This window comes from Trachypithecus francoisi, unplaced genomic scaffold (genome assembly GCF_009764315.1).
Source record: "Trachypithecus francoisi isolate TF-2019V2 unplaced genomic scaffold, Tfra_2.0 Lachesis_group11, whole genome shotgun sequence".
Classification (NCBI taxonomy): domain Eukaryota; kingdom Metazoa; phylum Chordata; class Mammalia; order Primates; family Cercopithecidae; genus Trachypithecus; species Trachypithecus francoisi.
In genome coordinates this window covers 98,729,542-98,750,236 of record NW_022681456.1, presented here as the reverse complement: position 1 = coordinate 98,750,236, position 20,695 = coordinate 98,729,542, and the positions used below count along the sequence as shown (strand labels likewise).

Below are 20,695 nucleotides of genomic sequence, written 5' to 3'. Positions count from 1 at the left end.
ACTGACTTCAGGTGATCTGCCCACCTCAGCCTCCCAGAGTGCTGGGATTATAGGCGTGAGCCGCCGCACCCGGCCTTGTTCTTGAGTTTCAGAACATGGTTTGAGCAATATAGTTAAAGTTCTTTCAAAAAATAATAATAAAAGGGAATTATAGTTTTTTTCTATTAAAATTGAATCTTTCTTCCCTTTTTAGACTGCTGAGCTAGGGAAAAGAGCCCCAAGATGGATCCGAGATAATGAAGTGACAATGTGTATGAAATGTAAAGAGCCTTTCAATGCACTGACACGAAGGAGGCATCATTGTCGAGCATGTGGATATGTAAGTGAGATTTCTTGATCATTAGGTTGCTAGTAACTATATAAGTGATATAAAGTCATCAACTTAGGACATACAAAAAAATGACTTTCAATAAATCACTTAATAAATTTATTTTGGTGCCAACTATGTGCAGAGAACTGTGCTGAGCCCCGGAGAAAAAACGTTAGACAAAAGGTTCCCTGGCTTTACAGAGCTTACATTGTAGTGGAGAAGACAGAAAAATAAGAATTTCAAATTACTATAGATGAAATAAAACAATTGAGAAGTTAAAAATGGACAGTATTAGTAACAGAGGAAGATTTGGAACCAATTTTGGTTAGAAAAAGAGACCTATCTGAGGGGTTGGTATTTAAGATGATGCTTTAAGATCTTTGCATATAGACTTTCACTGTCTGAAGTTTCTCCCTGTCTCTATTGATTATCGGCTCTTTCTCAACCCCCCCTTTTCTTTTCTTTATTTTCTGAGACAGAGTTTCACTCTTGCTGCCCAGGCTGGAGTGCAATGACGTGATCTCGGTTCACTGCAACCTCCGCCTCCCGGGTTCAAGCAATTCTCCTGCCTCAGCCTCCCTAGTAACTAGGATTACAGGCATGCGCCACCACACCTGGCTAATTTTTGTATTTTTAGGAGGGATGGGGTTTCTCCATGTTGGTCAGGCTGGTCTTGAACTTCCGACCTCAGGTGATCCGCCTACCTCGGCCTCCCAAAGTGCTGGGTTACAGGCGTGAGCCACCACGCCCAGCTAAATACCTTTTTTTTTTTTTTTTTTTTTTTTTTTGAGACAGAGTCTCACCCTATTGCCCAAGTTGGACTGCAATGGTGTGATCTCGGCTCACTGCAACCTCCGCCTCCCGGGTTCAAGTGATTCTCCTGCCTCAGCCTCCCAAGTAGCTGGAATTACGGGCATGCACCACCATGTCTAGCTAATTTTTTGTATCTTTAGTACAGACGAGGTTTCACCATGTTGGCCAGGCTGGTCTCGAACTCCTGACTTCATGATCTGCCCACCTCGGCCTCCCAAAGTGCTGGGATTACAGGCATGAGCCACCGCACCTGACTCCATTTAGGTGCAATGTCTGTATGTTCACTGAAGAATGAAGTAGAGTCATCAGTTGAAAGTGAAGGGGAAGGAGGAAGAGATGGGGAGATTCAAGAAAGAGGACTAAGTGTGAAAATTTTCTCTGGGCAGAGAAAGGTGAGCCTAGTAGAGAAACAAAGCTGGACTTGGGCACCTGTTAGAAATTTACAGTTATAAATTTAAAGGGACACTAGTCAGCTTAATGGCAGTGATTTTTCTCTAACAAGATACAGCAACTCAGGCCAGCGAAGGCAGATAGCAGGATTTATCTAGAGTAAGTATAACAAGAAGAACACTGGAAGAGAAGGGAAGTACTTGCATCAGAGAGTTAATAATGAATAAGAGAAGTCTCAATTGGATAAAAAGAGCAGGAAAGCTGGGAAACAGGCTGATGGTTAATGAGAAAGTGGTGGGGTCAGTGGACAGAATAATTTCGGTAAGTTCAGAGATGTATGGTAGCGGACATCTTGGGGCCAATGAATTAGAAATAAGAGAGGTGTTGGTGAAAAAAAATGGGATATGTGAACCTGGCATGCCAGATATGGTTCACCCTCTGGTGGTGACACAGTCCCGGGGGTGACCATGAGATTGGACAGAGAAGGTAGACTGCACGGCGCTGGCAGCAGAGATATAAGGCAGCAGAGCTGGGCTTGTCATGTGAATGTTGAAGTCCACATACATTGTGGTAGAGCAGAGAACTATGATCTGTTAGTGAGAAATTCCTGAGTGAGTGGGTGTGGGGCAGATGATGAGGAGATGCTAACTCAGTAGGGGAGATGGGTAGAGCCAGACGATGATGGGCCTCAGAGCTGCCAGGGGTTTTTGAAGGCAAGAAGAGTCAGGGAATACACGCCTCAGTTCTCAGCCCTGAGGTCTCAGAGGTGACAGAAGGTGAAGTGAAAAAAAAAAAAAAAAGCCTCCACTAGAGAAAAGAACCTGAGGATATGGAAGAGTTTGATTCTAGAGTGAAAGGTCCAGAGGGCCCAATGGAGGGGAAAGTGGGAGATGGGGACTGAACTAGATTAAATTATGTACAGAGGTCGGGTGCGGTGGCTCACCCTTATAATCCCAGCACTTTGGGAGGCTGAGACGGGCGGATCTCCTGAGGTTGGGAGTTCGAGACCAGCCTGACCAACATGGAGAAATCCCGTCTCTACTAAAAATACAAAATTAGCTGGGCATGGTGGTGCACGCCTGTAATCCCAGCTACTCGGGAGGCTGAGACAGGAGAATCGCTTGAACCTGGGAAGCGGAGGTTGCAATGAGCCGAGATTGCGCCACTGCACTCCAGCCTGGGGTACAGAGTGAAACTCCGTCTCAAAAAAAAATTATGTACAGAGCAATATGTTTGGGGATGAGGCTGAGAAAATAACCAGAGAGCTGGGCGTTTTCCTGGGATATGAGATAAACAGGGAAGTGGGGCATGACATGGAGTGAATTCTACTGGTGTTTGAGATAAGGGTAGGCACCCAGACCTATTGCTGTGATCCCAAATGTTTCCCTTGGTGGCATGGCAGCCTAAAGGATGGTGCTTCCTGATAATCTAAAGAACCATGCTTCACCCTGAAGATACACATGTTATGTATTGGAGGACACAAGCTGCTTGATATTGGAGTAAGCACTGCAAGACTGGCAGAAAACTGAGGCTGGAATGGTATAGGTAAGAATCAGGTCATTGAGAGCTAGAGATGCCATGGTAAGATGCTGAGATTTGATCACGCTTTAAAGGGAATTGGTTCAATGAAGAAAGAGCTGAGAAAGACAGGGAGTAAGTAGTCAGAAATGACTTTAATGTTAAGATTTGGGTGACTGGATAAATGGCAGTGTGCTATTGACATAAGAAATAGAAAAATGAAGCAAGTTGAAATGAAGGGGAGAGGAGCAGAAATAAAAACAGTAGCAGTTACCATTTATGATGTACCAGTGCCAGGCATTGTTTGAAGTGTGTTGTGTATACTGTTGCTTATGGTTTCTCAATTCCCCTGTGAGGAAGGTTGTATTTTCTCCATTATATAATTCAGAAATGGACTCTTGGAAAAGTTATGTTATTTCTGTTATCTGTTTTTCTTTTTTCTTACTCTCTGCCTGTGGAATTCAGTTCAGATATATATAACATCACCTCATTCCATCTTCCATGTCTTTCCTGTTTTCTACCCCGTGTCTCTCTCTATAGCATTTTATTCATCTCTATCTCCTGTTTTGTTCATTTACTCTCCAGTTGTCGCAAATCTGCTGTTTTGTTCATTTTTAATTTTAATTATTTCCAAAAGTTTTTTCCTTCCAAATCTGCCTGATCATTTCTGATAGTTTTTGTTGTTTGCCACTTTATGTTTTCAAACATTTCTTATGTAATTTTCAAATTTGTGTCTAATAATGCCAGTAGCTGAAGACATTTCAAGGGTTCCAAATCTGTTGTTTCTACTAAATTCTAGTTCCTGGAGACTTGCTTTCTGCTGTAATTAGTCTCTTCTCATTGTGAGCTCGTATTTGGTTGATACTTCATCATCTTCCTTTCATAAGTTTTGGCGTAATGACCAAGTCTCAGACCCTTGTCCTCCAGGCCCCATGGACTGTCTCCTAATCCCAGGACTGTCCAACCCGAGCTTTGTTTGCTCCATTCATTCACCGTTACAATTTCAGCTTATTGTATGTGTGTTGTTTTGTTTGTTCATTGGGTTTGGGGGCCTTGGAAAGTTCTCTTACTTTAATATTAAGAAGTAAAGCATTACAATTATTTGCTGAATTTTGTCCAGGATCCAGTTGTATTGTAGTAAAACTCTTCTCAGAGTATCTATCTAGTCTGTTATACTGACAGCAGCAAGAGTCAAAAACATATTTAATCATGGTTATGTATTTCATTATGACTGTTTACATAGTCTTTTTATATCCTAAAGTTATATAAACTTCAGCTGGGCATGGTAGCTCATACCTATAATCCCAGCACTTTGGGAGGGAGGTTGAGGCAGGTGGATCACAAGGTCAGGAGATCAAGACCATCCTGCCCAACGTGGTGAAACCCCATCTCTACTAAAAATACAAAAATTAGCTGAGTGTGCTGGCGCGTGCCTGTAATCCCAGCTACTTGGGAGGATGAGGCAGGAGAATGGCTTGAACCCAGGAGGTGGAGATTGCAGTGAGCCAAGATCATGCCACTGCACTCCAGCCTGGTGATAGACTAAGACTACATTCAAAAAAAAAAAAAAAAAATTAGCCTGGTGTGGTGGCACACGCCTGTAGTCCCAGCTACTCAGGAGGCTGAGGTGGGAGAATTGCTTGAGCTCTTGAGGTCAAGGCTGCAGTGAGCCAAGACACACCACTGCGCTTCAGCGTGGGTGACAGACCCCAGGTCTTGACCCCATCTCAAAAAAATAAAAAATGAAAAGTTATATAAACTTCTATAAAAACTTGTAATTTTTCTGGATTTTGTGTTTCTTTGATACTTTATAAATTCCCCTCTTGTTTATGGAATTTCAAGTTCCTTATCCAAAAATATGTTTCTGATTGTAAGTTAATAACTATATTGCTAATATTTAAATGCAGTGATGCTACATGTTAACATAATTTGATCATGATTTGGTCAGCCATTGAGCTGAGTTTCATATGGAAAAAGTGAGGAACAAACTATGGAATGAAGCTGGAGAAGAGGCAGTGGCAATTTTTGGAGGGCCTTGTAAACCAAGTTAAAGATCATAGCCCTTCTCCTAAAAGGAATGGGAGACAGAGAACAGTAGGTGTTTACAGTGTTGTGAGTGAATATATTGTGTGCTTAAGTGCAACAGTTCTTACTGATAGTTGTTTTAGTTATTCTTCCTATTTTCCTCAGACTTATTTTTGACTCACTACAGTATTTTTGTGATCAAAATTAAATTGACAGCAAACAGCTCTTTTTTTTGAGACGGAGTCCCGCTCTGTCACCCAGGCTGGAGTGCAGTGGCGCGATCTCAGCTCACTGCAACCTCTGCCTGCTGGGTTCAAACAGTTCTCCTGCCTCAGCCTCCCGAGTAGCTGGGACTACAGACGGGCTTCACCATGCCGGGCTAATTTTTTGTATTTTTAGTAGAGACGGGGTTTCACCATGCTAGCCAGGCTAGTCTCGAACTCCTGACGTCATGATCTGCCTGCCTTGGCCTCCCAAAGTGCTGAGATTACAAGCATGAGCCACCATGCCTGGTCCAAATAGCTTTTTTTTTTTTTTTAAATCAGGGTAAGACTTTTAAAAATCTATCATTGAGTTTGCCTGAAATTATTTTTGGTATTGGCCTACTTGCCTTCAGTAAGCAAACAAAAAATGTGTTTGCATGTGCGTGGTCAAAATACTGTGCTATGGTTTGAAAACAAACAAAAGGGATGGTATGTGTTTGCAGATACAGGTATGTCTAATTCTAAATCCCAGAGTAATTTCATTGTAATTATGAGCAAACAGTAGACCATTTTTATCATGAATTTTAAATGCTGTAAACCTACACCAAAAATTTGACTAATATATTTTCTTTAATACAATTTGTCTACTGTAAATTGAGGGGAAAATATACTTCTATAAGCAAGAAGATAATCTGTTAAACTAGAAGATTTTAAACAATTATTCTATAATAGTGAAAGATTATCACTAAGAAATCATGCACATTGGCATCATAGTCATTCATTCATTGGTATTCTGTAAATGTTTATTGTGTGTCTGGTGAGCAGAATACTCAAAGACAGTCTATCCTGGAGCTTACAGCCCTGTAAGGGAGATAAAACAATCAAATAATAATGCAAGAATATAATTAAAAACTGTAATCAGTGCTATGAAAGAAAATGCAGGGAGCGCTGACAGGAGACATACTGTGTCTGGGATTTGGAGGAGTCCTTCTTGAGGAACTGGAATTTGAGCCAACATCTGAAGGGTGAGCACAAGTTAACTTAGTGAAGCAGAGAGGAGAGAAGCAGTGAGCATGGCCTTTGGGAACTGTAAGAAACCAGAGTCACTGAAGACACAGTCCAGAAAGAGGGCAAATTATGCAGGACTTTGTAGGCCATGATTAAGAGTTGGTTCTTTAGCCAAGAGCAAAGGAAAGACTGAAGGATTTTAAATAGAAGAGGAATAAATCAGAGTAGCTTTTTTTTTTTTTTTTTTTTTTTTTTGAGACAGGGTCTTGCTTTGTCACCCAGGCTGGAGTGCACTAGCACTGTCTCCACCTAGGCTGGTCTGGAACTCCTGGACTCAGGCGATCTGCCCTTCTCAGGTTCCCAAAGTGCTGAGATTACAGGTGTGAGCCACCACACCCACCCAGATTAGCATTTTTTAAAGGGTGGCACTCCACTGTTTGGAAGATATTATAGCTTGGAGGAGGTGTAAGAGTGGAGGCCTGTAAACCAGTAAGAATGCTACAAGGACCAGTCACAAGTAGAAAAGTAGCCATGGACGTGGGTTCTTGTAAGGAAGTTGTGGAAAAATAGATTGAAGAAATATTTAGGAAGCAAAATCAGCAGGACTTTGTAAAATGGAAAATCCTTGAGTAAGATCAAAAGAGATTTTGGGGATGACTCCTATGTGTCTGACACAGGACCAGTTGTATGACTGCCCCATTTCCTGCAATAGAGAGGACTGTGAGAGGGGACTGGCTTGGGAGGAGGGTGTGAGGTGGGGTAAGAGAGACTAGGGAAGGTCGTGAGCAGTTTGGAAAGGATATTGACAAACATCCAGAAGTATGAAGAGTCAAGATCTAGACTAAGCCTTTGAGTGACTTCTGCCTTTAGAGGCCAGGAAAAGGAGGATGAGTGAGCAGAGCTCGTCACAAACAGGGTTGAAACACCATGATATGTACTTCTAGTGTTTATAGGGATGTTCTTTTTCTAACAAAAATCTGCCTTCTATGCTTAACATTTTCTCATGTATTATTACCTATAACTGATTACTGCTTAAATCGTATCCTTTAAATATGATTACTGTTCATTTTTCTTTTAAATTTAAGGTGGTTTGTTGGAAATGCTCTGACTACAAAGCTCAACTTGAATATGATGGTGGTAAATTGAGCAAAGTTTGTAGAGATTGTTATCAAATCATAAGTGGATTCACAGACAGTGAAGAAAAGAAAAGAAAAGGAATTTTAGAGGTAAGAAATATTAAATATTGGATATCTTTTAGATTTTTTTTTTTTTTTTTTGCAATAGACTCTCGCTCTGTCGCCCAGGCTGGAGTGCAGTGGTGCGATCTCAGCTCACTGCAACCTCAGCCTCTCAAGTAGCTGGGATTACAGGCCCACACCACCATGCCGGGCTAATTTTTGTATTTTTAGTAGAGATGGGGTTTCCCTATGTTGGCCAGCTGGTCTCAAACTCCTGACCTCAGAGTTTCTGCCCACCTTGGCCTCCCAAAGTGCTAGGATTACAGGCATGAACCAACGCACCCAGCCTAGATTTTTATAGAAGAAACAGAATCCTCTTACCTATGAGGAATACAAATAGTATCTTTTTGTTATTTCTTTGAGTGTTTAACAGTTTGTGTAATGAGCAAGATTTATGATTTTGTTCTATTTTGCTGACTTTTGGGATTCTGCTTGGATGCATAGAAAAGGGGAGCCACTATTTAAATCAACATGCATTTAAGAATGAAATACATTGATTTCGTGGCAGTAGCTATAGCCAAATATTTCATTATTAATTGGCATCTCTTCTAATACCCAAATTATTGTAGTATATTTTCTATAAAGGAAAGCTTTTACTCTCAATTTCATCATATTGGCTTTACAAACCACTTTAGATAAAAGTGCTATTACCTGACAGACTCTTCCAACTTATTATAGTAAAATATCTAGTTTATTATAGTCATTTAATTGCCAGTGATGGTAATCTGATAACTGCATTGAGATATTAGTGAAATGTTTCCCAAGTTAATTTGACTCATGTTCTAGAAAAAATTCAGACCCCCGCCAAGCCTGAGAACTATAATGCAGCTTATCTGAAATGAGTTTTACATCTAGAAATATTAACAATATAAGGGATAGGTTATATAATAAGGCCTTTGTAGCAGTAAGTTCAAGGTAGCCTGGAAAGTCTATAGAAGAATAGGCTCAGGATCAAAATGCTATGTATCTAAAATCATAGACCTACTTGATTTAAGAATTTCTAAAGAGGCTGGGCGCAGTGGCTCAAGCTTGTAATCCCAGCACTTTGGGAAGCTGAGGCGGGTGGATCACGAGGTCAAGAGATCGAGACCATCCTGGCCAAATAGTGAAAACCTGTCTCTGCTAAAAATACAAAAATTAACTGGGTGTGGTGGCGCACACCTGTAGTCCCAGCTACCTGGGAAGCTGAGGCAGGAGAATCGCTTGAACCCAGGAGGCAGAGGTTGCAGTGAGCCAAGATCGCGACACTGCACTCCAGCCTGGCGAGAGAGTGAGATTCCGTCTCAAAAAAAAAAAAAAGAATCTCTAAAGAATCAGTATTTATTGAGCATTTACATTATGCACGCATACAAGTATACCTGTACACTTATAAGTGTACAAAGGACACTTCTGTTAATTGAAAAAGAATGACAAACCTCAAGGTCCATTTGAGGCTAAGTATAGGCCTACACACTAAAGTCATTCTTCTAGGGTATAGATGTTACTTGTATGGCCTACCAAACTGGGGCTTTCTCAGGCGGTAAGGATAGAAAGGCATGCTTCATTGGACATCAGGAACACAGCCTCAAGACTTAATAGGAACAACTGATGAGACTGGCACAATATAATGAGTCAGGGAACTTGGTTTAAGGGTCAGCTTCAGGCTGTATCTCTGAAAAATCTCTAGCTAGTTTTTTAGAGAACCTTATACTTGGGCAAAAATTAATCAATTACTTATTAGGTCAACTCATATAATGAAATAAATATATAGTATGAAGTCCATACATAGGAGATAAGTATGTACATGCACACATTAACTTAAATGCATATTTGAGACTGATTCTGTACCAGCTAGTATGTTATATGCTCTAGAACAGTGATCAACACACTTTTCTTTAAAGGGTCAGCGAGAAAATATTTTAGTCTTTGCAGACCAAGAGGCCAAACCAGGGATATTACATACATATTTGTAAGAAGAGAGAAAACAAATTTCCACAATTTTTTCTTACAAAATTAAAATTAGAATATATTTATTTAGGCTTTTTAATAATATGGATCGGCCAGATGCGGTGGCTTATGCCTGTAATCCCAGCACTTTGGGAGGCTGAGGCAGACGGATCACGAGGTCAGGAGTTGGAGACCAGCCTGGTCAGCATGGTGAAATGCTGTCTTTACTGAAAATACAAAAATTAGCCCATGCAGTGGTGCGCGCCTGTAATCCCAGCTACTCAGGAGGCTGAGGCAGGAGAATCGCTTGAACCTGGGAGATGGAGGTTGCAGTGAGCTGAGATCGCACCATTGTACTCTAGCCTGGGTGACAGGACGAGACTCTGTCTCAAATAATAATAATAATAAGGATCTACTAATAAGAATGGAATTATTTGGGGGAGGATAACCTTTCACTTAATTGGAATCCGAAGTTAGCGTTCCCTATCATCAAATTAATTGTAAGTGGTTACGCAAAAAACTTTCCCTGGCTCATGGGCCGTACAGAAACAACTGGTGGGCTGGATTTGGCTTGTGGGCTATCGTTTGCTAACCAGTGCTGCTTTAAAAACTGTCTGTGGCCAGTTGCAGTGGCTCACGCCTGTAATCCTAGCACCAAGGCTGAGACAGGTGGATCACCTGAGGTCAGGAGTTCAACATCAGCCTGACCAACATGGTGAAACCCCATTCTACTAAAAATCAAAAATTACCCGGGCATGGTGGCATGTGCCTGTAATCCCAGCTACTTGGGAGGCTGAGGCAGGAGAATCACTTGAACCTAGGAGGCGAAGTTTGCAGTGAGCCAAGATTGAACTATTGCACTCCAGCCTGGGCAACAAGAGTGAAACTCCATCTCAATAAATAGATAGATAGATAGATAGATAGATAGATAGATAGATAGATAGTCTATGATGAAGCATCAGTTTTTTTCCCCAAACTATCACAGCTCAATATTTTTGTAAAATACACCATAATGTACTTGGGTATCATCACAAATTCAAATTGTTATAAAAGTTTAACACGTACTCCTACTTTGTGTGCTTACCAGAAACTGGTAACAAAACCATTTGCTAACCTGGAGACCAGCATGGATAACACTGAGTAGGACTACCTGAAGAGTTTCGGAGATAGAAAATAGAAGCAAACAGTTAGTTTCCATAAGGCATATAATAAAAACTACCATTTGGTTAAATGGTTTTGTTCCCTTTTTTAGTATTTTTTTTTTTTTTTTTTAGACAGAGTCTCACTCTGTCGCCCAGGCTGTAGTGCAGTGGTGTGATCTCAGCTCACTGCAACCTCTGCCTCCCCAGTCCAAGCAATTCTTATGCCTCAGCCTCCTGGGTAGCTGGGATTACAGGCATGTGCCACCACACCTGGCTTTTTTTTTTTTTTTTTTTTTTTTTTAGTGGAGACAGGGTTTTGCTGTGTTGACCAGGCTAATCTTGAATTCCTGCCTCAAGTGATCTGCCTGCCTCTGCCTCCCAAAGTGCTGGGATTACACGTGTGAGCCACCGCACCCGGCCTTTTAGCCAACAATTTTTATATTAGGAGGCAAAACAGAAAAATTAAATGTCTCTATGTATTAGTCTGTACTCACACTGCTATAAAGATATACCCAAGACTGGGTAATTTATAAATAAAAGCGCCTTGGCCGGGTACGGTGGCTCACGCCTGTAATCCCAGCACTTTGGGAGGCCAAGGCGGGCAAATCACGAGGTCAGGAGGTCAAGACCATCCTGGCTAACACGGTGAAACCCCGTCTCTATTAAAAATACAAAAAATTGGCCGGGCGCGGTGGCTCAAGCCTGTAATCCCAGCACTTTGGGAGGCCGAGTCGGGCGGATCACGAGGTCAGGAGATCGAGACCATCCTGGCTAACCCGGTGAAACCCCGTCTCTACTAAAAAATACAAAAAATTAGCCGGGCGAGGTGGCAGGCGCCTGTAGTCCCAGCTACTCAGGAGGCTGAGGCAGGAGAATGGCGTAAACCCGGGAGGCGGAGCTTGCAGTGAGCTGAGATCCGGCCACTGCACTCCAGCCTGGGTGACAGAGTGAGACTCCGTCTCAAAAAATAAATAAATAAAAAATAAAAAAAATACAAAACATTAGCCAGGTGTGGTGTCGGGCGCCTGTAGTCCCAGCTACTTGGGAGGCTAAGACAGGAGAATGACGTGAACCCGGGAGGTGAGCTGAGATTATGCCACCGCACTCCACCCTGGGCAACAGAGTGAGACTCCGTCAATAAATAAATAAGAAATAAATAAATAAGAAAACATACAATCATGCCAATCAATCAAATCCCAGCATGCCAATGTGTGATCTTGGGAAAGCTGTTTAAACTCTGAGCCTCAGAAAAAATGAAAATACTAACTTCTCAGTGTTGGTATGAGGATTAAATGAAATAAGACATGTATTGAGCTAAGAAAAGTGCCTACATAGTAAGCAATCAATAAACATTTAACTCTTTAAATACAAGGTCTAGTTATATAAAGAGCTAAAATTGGCTTAAATATTTTCCATGTTAAAATGTTTAAACAATAATTGCAAATGAATCTTTTGGACAGTCCAGGGAGACATTTTATATAAACACATTGTACTTTGTGAATATTTCCCTTTAGTTGAGCAACTTCTCTATCTGGTTTGTTGTGTGTTCATTCTCTCTTTCTTTCCATTGTATTTTTCTAGATTGAATCAGCAGAAGTATCTGGAAACAGTGTGGTGTGCAGCTTTCTTCAGTATATGGAGAAGTCAAAACCTTGGCAGAAAGCTTGGTGTGTGATCCCCAAGCAAGACCCTCTTGTGCTGTACATGTTTGGTGCCCCCCAGGTATCTAAACCACATCTGTCTGAAGGGATAGATGCCCTTGGGGGCAAGGGGAAGCAAGTGGACCGTGGACTCAAAATCTGTAGAACAAGAGTTCAGGCAGTTTCACTGTTTCATTAAAATTGAAAAATAATGAGTAAAGTTCAAGTTTGTTGTTTAAGCTGATTGATTCATTTTATAGCCTATGTTTTCTTCAGTCTATGGATCGTCTGTCCCCTTTCTTGTCTCATTCAATGGGTTTGAGAAAAGGTGAGTTGAATTAGGAATGAGCATGAGGAGGAGGGGAAGTAAGATGGGAGAAACAAGTCTTTTTAATGATAGGAAACATTAAGAAAAGACTCTTTAATTTTGTTTTTTGTTGTTGTTGTTGTGTTGTTGTTGTTTTCTTTGTGATAGCATTTTGCTCATATCACCCAGGCTGGAGTGCAATGGCGCCATCTCGGCTCACTGCAACCTCCACCTCCCGGGTTCAAGTGATTCTCCTGCCTCAGCCTCCCGAGTAGCTGGGATTACATGTATCCACCACCGCAACTGGCTAATTTTTGTATTTTTAGTAGAGATGGGGTTTCACCATGTTGATCAGGCTGGTCTCGAACTCCTGACCTCAGGTGATCCACCCCCCCCCCCCCCCCCCGCCCCGGGCCTCCCAAAGTGCTGGGAATAAAGGCGTGAGCCACCGCGCCCAGCCAATTTTGTTTTTTATTTTATTTTTTCTTTTTGCTCAATGGCTAGATACCTGAAAAAGGTGTTTAAGAGGAAGGGGAGCTTAAAATCAATCTTGCATTATCATTGAGTAACAATTTGTTGAGAACTCCACTTATATGGATCTGAGATAAATCTATGGGAACGATGACATGCAGGTTTAGCTTTTAACAAGAGCAGCACCAGGTCCTATGATTGTGTTGTGCTTGAAGAATCGAATGTACAACACTTAAACCAGTTATGCGTTTACTCTGAAATATAACAATTTTCAATATACCTGTTATATTTCAGTCTATAAATTAAGAGCTGGTAAAATTATTTTATTTTGAAAATAGACTGAAAATGAAAGGCTGTATAGCTTACTCTCCTTTATTGCTTTTCCTATAAGCTTTCTATGTCCATAAATAAGTTGATGAGGGAATGAATGAATCACGAAATAAAACTGCCTTTAGTCATGAGATAATCATTAATGTTTGCTGGTTTAATACAGTTTGATGGTGATTGTTTTCTTCCCCTTTTCACTGAATGAAGAGTTGAATGGGCTCTTTCACAGAGAGGAGGGTGTAGTGTCTCTGAGTCCTAGCTGATTTGGGTGTCAGCTCTCCTTCATTCAGCTAACATTATCAGTGGCCTCACATACAGGCTCTGTACTAAGCAATGGGATTGCCCTCTGTGCCCATGAAGAACTCACTGTTTAAGTCTGTTTGGAACAGTGGTAGGAAGAGAGATGTAGTAGGAGCAAGGGACACATTTAACAAGCGAATACATCTCCTGCTTTTAATGTCTGATGTTTTTGTTTTAGGACGTCAGAGCCCAGGCCACCATTCCCCTTCTGGGCTATGTGGTGGATGAAATGCCAAGGAGTGCAGACCTGCCACACAGTTTCAAACTGACCCAGTCTAAGTCTGTGCACAGCTTTGCTGCAGACAGTGAGGAACTGAAGCAGAAGTGGCTGAAAGTCATCCTTTTAGCTGTCACAGGTGAGACACCAGATGGTCCAAATGAGCATCCAGCTACCTTGGATGATCATCCTGAACCTAAGAAAAAATCAGAATGCTGAACTCCTCAGGACCAGCCACAGTGTGGAGGTCTCAAGACTTACAGCTCAAGACATTCCCAGCTCTTCTTACACATCTGCTAGCACTTTATGTTGAAAAATATAGGCTCATAAATGCATCTTTTGAGGACTGTTTTCCTATGTTTATGTACTCTTAGTGAAATTAGTGTGCAGAGTCATTCTACCGATAAAGTTTTGAAATAATGTGAAAACTGGAGCATTTTTTGAGCTATTCCTTGAATATGTGTTTTTGTCTTGAAGAAATGGTATCAATTGATTCTGTCACCGTCAGGTTAGAATAAGCACTTTGATTTAAGAAATCCTTTCATGTCTTCTCTTTCACATGTAGAACCTGGAACCGTTTGAAAGATATACCTCCATGTTGCCAAAATAGATCCATGGTGAAAAATACAGGGACAGTTTAGGCTATTGTATTAACTTATTGAATTTAGTTTATAAATCTTTAGCTGCATAAATGATGTCTGTTCTTTTAAAACAAAAGGACAAATTGTTGTGTTCAGATTTTGGATTTATGAAGAAGAGATAACTTGTTTTTGTAGAAATACTCCTAAGAATATCTTAAGTATATAGCAATTATGTATATATAGTATTGAATATATATATTATACATGCTTTTCTCTTTAGCTTTGGGTTCAGATTCATCTCTAATTTATTTTTTAAATATAAAGCATGGTTTATCTTGGAACTGAGCAATGTTCTAAACTGAAGAAATGTTTTGGTGATTTATGTTTTGCTGATTGGCATTTGAGGGTATTGATATTTTTATAACAAGCGGTAATTTATGTGGCATGGGATATATTTGTGAATTCCAACAATACTTTTAAAGTACCATTTTTTGTTTCTGTGCCTATTTAAAACAGTGCCTCTCTTAGAAGGTGCTATTAATGTAAGATGAGAGTTCAGTTAATGCTTCAGTCTTGATTCTTCTAAGATTAAAGTGCATTTTGGTCACTGGGACAGTCAAAGTTGTCCAGGTTATTTTACCTTTTACGATCCTGTAATTGTTGCAGTAGTTAACATCGGCATGTACAAAAATTTTCACCAAAACCCAAACTTAAGGAGACACCTGACCTTTTACAGAACTAGGATATGTGGAAACCACATTTATTGTAATGTTTTTCTTTTCCATAAGATGATTGAGCATGGTTAAATGAGGTCTCTATATGATGAGCACTTAAGATAACTGTGTGGGGCTTTTCCTTTGTCCAGATGAAACAAAGTCCACATGTGATAACCCATGTTTGGGGCAGGAGCTGGTCACGTGGTTCCTCGTCATGAAGGCTGCTCTCACTCTGTTGTACTCGTGATTAAAATCTCACACTGTTTACTATTTAACTTAATCCTTTTCTCAAATTAAACCTTTTTTTATACTGTCATACCCCAAGCATTCTCACTTTTTAATGTACCAGTCTGCTAGAAATCTACAAGAATGACCCCACCATCTTTAGTATGTAATGATTACACCTTAGATGTAGAATAGAATTTGAGACTGCTACACATTTGTTCAGGCCTTGTTACTTTACGAAATATCTTATTTTTTCCACCCCAGAGGAGCAAGTGGACCAATTATTGCTGACATAATTAGGTTCCCTTCCTCCATAAAAGGAATATCAGCCATGATCATTAACATTAAACCAAATACATGGAGCCAAAAAGAGATAAAAGTAGCTTCTTAAGCCCTATTAAATCAGGGAAAGACTAGAAGAAAATTTACATTGCTTCTCTTTTTTAATGGCCAGCGGGGTATGCGTGTGATATATACTCAAAGTGGTTTTTTGGAAAATTAAACTATAGCTATAGATGATGCTTTGGTTTTCTTGATCTCAAGAAAAGAGAAGCAATGGAAATGTAGAATGATTAGCAGGGGAAGAAGACTTTTTAAAGTGTGGCTAGAACAGTGGTAATGTATGGGCCAATGGGAAGATTTATGAGTCAGATTATTTTTGAAAACTATTTTCAAAAGCAAGAAGACTACACTTTCCCTACCAAAACAGAAGTAACATGAACACACTTAAGTCTTGGCTCAATAAATATCAATGTTACTTAACTTAGATCATTGAAAAAATACTCATGTAAAGATAATGTTTATTATCATGCTCTTAACAGTTATTATCTTTAATTTTTTAAATGAGAAGCAGTAATACTAGAAGAGAATTTCCGGTTATCTGGTCACCGTATTCACTTTCCACCCCCCATTCTTCAGCTAAACACAAAGAGAAGCAGTGAAACAGCCTTACCTGCTTCTGTCTTATTCAGGAATCACTGATGTTTTTACTCAATGAAAGGGAAAGGAATTCTGTTAGCCATTTATCAAACAGTTCAACCAAGAGACCTCAAAGTGTGATTGATGATAAGGATAATCAATGCCTTTTCCTTTCCAAGCTACTTGAGCAGTTATGACAAACTGAACCTAAAAATATCATTGGTTGCTTTCCCATTAAAACCAACGTCCCTGTGGGTCTTAATTCTTTATTTTCACTCATTTGGTGCTTTCCAAGTCATCTTTTCTTTAAAGTGCCCTTCCTCCAAACTTTACAAAGTACTTCCTTGACAGAATGACTGTTCATTACAAAACATTTCAATATTTTAAGCTTAAATTTTGCTTTTGCTGAAAGCCTACCATTTGGCATGTTAAGTATGAAAAACAGTGCAGACTTGTATCTTGGTTTTAAGTGGGGCTCGATAAGAAAAAACACCAGCCACTTTTGTAATAATGGCATCACAGTGTCATCATGTATGCAAGCAATAAAACTCTTCAGGGTATGGTTTTATACCAAAAATTTAATATGAAGGCCTCTTGCCACAAGAATATAGAGAATTATATTAACTTTCTAGATGTGATACGGTAATTCAAATTGCAGAGTATAAGGAAGGGAGATGGGAAGGGGCATCATTCCTTGGATTTTAAATAACTATCAAGGACATTTTTACTTTAACAAAGTAAATGGATAGAAAAAAGCACATTTGTTTTCCATGAAGTTTAATTTGACATCAGGTTTGTGTACTTATCTTCACTAGGTGACTTACCCCAATTTTTAAAAAAATTATTAAACTTTTTACAGAAGCTAACCTTTTATTTTTTTATTTTTATTTTTTATTTTATTTTTTTTTTTTTTTGAGGCAGAGTCTCGCTCTGTCGCCCAGGCTGGAGTGCAGTGGCGCGATCTCGGCTCACTGCAAGCTCCGCCTCCCGGGTTCACGCCATTCTCCTGCCTCAGCCTCCTGAGTAGCTGGGACTACAGGCACCCGCCACCGCGCCCGGCTAATTTTTTGTATTTTTGGTAGAGACGGGGTTTCACCATGGTCTCGATCTCCTGACCTTGTGATCCGCCCGCCTCGGCCTCCCAAAGTGCTGGGATTACAGGCTTGAGCCACCGCGCCCGGCCAGAAGCTAACCTTTTAAATGTACCCTTTCCCCATATATATACACATACACATTAGGATTTTTTTTTAAGAGCACTTGTTCTAGTTATAAATGTATAAAGAAAACGATAAAGTTTGTGGTACTGCAGGGTTGTTAAAGATTCTTTGATGCCTTCTAAAAACTTTTATGAAAAATTCTTTTGAGTTCACAATTCTGTTTTACTTTTCCTCGTCCCTGCTTTTGGAAACAGGGTTGTTGCTTTTGTTTTCTGGTTCTATTCAAAGCCTTAAGTTCTTAATCTGAGCATGTTGTCTGTGATACATTTCTGATGATCTTTCTGGACTAGATACATCCTGAGTAGCAAGCACCAACTGGAGCAAGTAAACTTCTAGGGAACAAGTGTCTTGGGTTTTACAGGTATCTTTGCTATAATGCAGAGTAGATTAATGAAGATATCCTATATCATATGATATTTGTGTTAGTGGGTCTAAGATTAAGCACATGATATTTATAAGCTAAAATTAAAAGGCAAGAATGTCTTAATGTTTTCATTCTTAAATTTTGTATTCTCCAAGAATGTATTAGTATATGAACTGTGGCCAACCAGTTCCTGTTCTTTGGACTGTATAGACATCTGTAGTGGATCGTGTTGCTTCCTCATTCTTACCAATTCTATTAGAATCAAACTACTTGTTATTTTCATACTACTATCTACTATAGATTCTCAGCTTTAGAAAATGACTATGATACATAAAGACCACTAGGTCAACTTAAAAACCCTTTCTGTGAATTTATACATGTATGTATATATGTAAAAACACTGTTGATTTCCAATTCTGTCTTTCCATAGAAATGAAGTTTTTCTATCGAAATTGTTTAACTTAAATATTTTAACATAAATTATTACATGGATCTTTATGTATAATTCATCCTTATATATACCCCTTAATCACATAGTCATCAGAAGATAACTTGCCTTCTTTACAGAAAGGGCAGAGAGGAATAAGATAAGAAACAAGCAAGAATGAAGAGAGGTGGGGGGGAGAGACTGCTAGTCTCCAGACCACAGAAATGTATTTTAAAATAAGAGGAAATATTTTAACTGCAGAAGGGATATAAAATATAAATCTATGTAATTACATGCTGATGGGATCCATTGCACCCAGGTTTTTGACCTTGGCCTGTAGATGCTAGACTATGATATCTTGTTACTCTTTTTCTCCTTTGGGCTTTTACAAAATAATTTCATTCTCAGATCATTTTCTGTACTGTTTACTGAGGCAAAAAAAAAATCTGAAGTCAATCATGGTCTTCTACTTTCTGGACTAAGCATTTGGCAGAATGCAGTATCTTTTCCTGTGTTTTGACATGAAATAGCACATGGCTTCTACAAGATAGTTTTAACTTGTTGGGGTCACTGGGAGTTATATGATGATCAACCCCTTTTCCTAAAATTCATTGTGGTAGTTTTAGTGGAAAACGTAAATCAAGAAATCTTATATCGTATTTTAATAAATGAATACCAAATACATAGTGAAATATAGGTTTGGGAAGAAACTAGTCTGTGGGGACCATTGTAAGAGAATCACATTATATATTACACAGTATATGGATATTGGAATGTATCACTTGGGGGGGTTCTCTTCATTAGCAGAACAGTCATGTCTACCTGTATATAAGACTTTTTGTTTTTTTTTTAACCAAACTAGCATTTCATTTTGTGAGTGACAATTGACATTTAAAAATAACATAGGCCGGGCATAGTGGCTTCCACCTGTAATCCCAGCCCTTGGGAGGCCAAGGTGGACGGATCACTTCAGGTCAGGAGTTCGAGACCAGCCTGGCCAACATGGTGAAACCCCGTCTCTACTAAAAAAATAAAATAAGCATATCTGGGCCAGGTGTGGTGGCTCACGCCTGTAATCCCAGCACTTTGGGAGGCCAAGGAGTTTGAGACCAGCCTGGCCAACATGGCAAAACCCTGTCTCTACTAAAAATACAAAAATTAGCCAGGTGTGGTGGTGCATGCCTGTAATCCCAGCTACTCGGGAGGCTGAGGCAGGAGAATTGCTTGAACCGGGGAGACAGAGGTTGCAGTGAGCCGAGATTGCACCACTGCACTGCAGCCTGGGTGACAGACTGAGACTTTGACTCAAAAAGTAGAATAAGCGTATCTGGATTTTTCTTTTGAATTCTTGACTGATAAGTTTGAGAATGTATGTTTTTGGAATTCTACTCAAGTGTGACTCAAGTGTGAAAGTATACACAAGTAATTTTTCTTTTCTAGCCATGTGAATGTAAAATACTTGCAGATAATGTATATATTGTGTAACATATGTATATTTGGTCATAAAAGCAGATAATTGGAAACATTGTAAAATTAAGCACTTTAATTCCTATTAAATATTAAACATTTGTATCTTGTAAATAAACACATCCTTAAATTAATTCCAAAGCTTTACATGTTATTTCAACTCATGTTCAGTTCACAGTGATTTCGGTTGTCTGCTCAGGAAAGTTACTCCAGTAAGGTACTGATACTCCTACCTCCAACCTGCCCTCTGCCAAAAAAAAAAAAAAAAAACCTGTGTAAGTCTTTCAAGAATAAAGCTTAGGACAGACTCAAAATTCTCCAAGTGTAGAAACAGTGGCTTCTGTTTGTTATAGCTCCAAGTCTGGATCTCCAACAACCGACAAAACTGCTGCTCCATACCCGAGGAAACGATTGCTTTGCTCCATAGTTTGTGGTATTTGCCTACATTCTAAAGGCTTACCCAGTCGGCCCACAGTGTCCGTGGGAGACTGGTTCCAGGACCACCCACAGGTACCCAAATCTGCTCATACTCAAGTCCCTGAGCTCTCTCAAGTCCCTGAGTCCCTGCTCAAGTCCCTGCTCATACTCAAGTCCCTGAGTCAAACCTCTGTATTGGTAGGTTTTGCATCCTGATGGAATACCATGTTTCATCCACATTTGGTTGTAAATGTGGAACCCATCAATGCAGAGGGCTATTTATTGAAAAAAGCCCACATATAAGGACCCGTGCTTCAATCCTTTATTGTTCAAGCGTCAACTGTATAGTGAAACAAGCACGAAAAGAACTCGAACTGTTCAGGCCGGGTGCAGTGGCTCATACCTGTAATCCCAGTACTTTGGGAGGCTGAGGTGGGCGGATCATGAGGTCAGGAGCTGAGATGGCGCCACTGCACCCCAGCCTGGGTGACAGAGCAAGACTCTGTCTCAAAAAGTCTTAGTCCTGCT

The 20,695-nt window shown here is 40.0% G+C and overlaps 1 protein-coding gene across 5 annotated transcripts in view; it reads left to right on the top strand.

Annotated features, from left to right (window-relative positions):
* The window catches only part of FGD4 (FYVE, RhoGEF and PH domain containing 4), a 263,419-nt gene extending 243,535 nt beyond the window's left edge, over positions 1–19,884 (top strand). For 4 of the 5 annotated variants that reach the window (XM_033222467.1, XM_033222469.1, XM_033222470.1 and 1 more), the window contains exons 14-18: positions 194–319; positions 7,353–7,493; positions 12,155–12,295; positions 13,797–17,136; positions 17,461–19,884. In XM_033222467.1, the coding sequence (XP_033078358.1) occupies positions 194–319; positions 7,353–7,493; positions 12,155–12,295; positions 13,797–14,054 (666 nt within the window). In that variant the 3' untranslated portion in view covers positions 14,055–17,136; positions 17,461–19,884. Of the gene's footprint in view, positions 1–193; positions 320–7,352; positions 7,494–12,154; positions 12,296–13,796; positions 17,137–17,460 lie in introns of those variants that run through there. The other variant, XM_033222471.1, reaches the window with a different exon arrangement.
* The last annotated feature ends 811 nt before the right edge of the window (positions 19,885–20,695 follow it).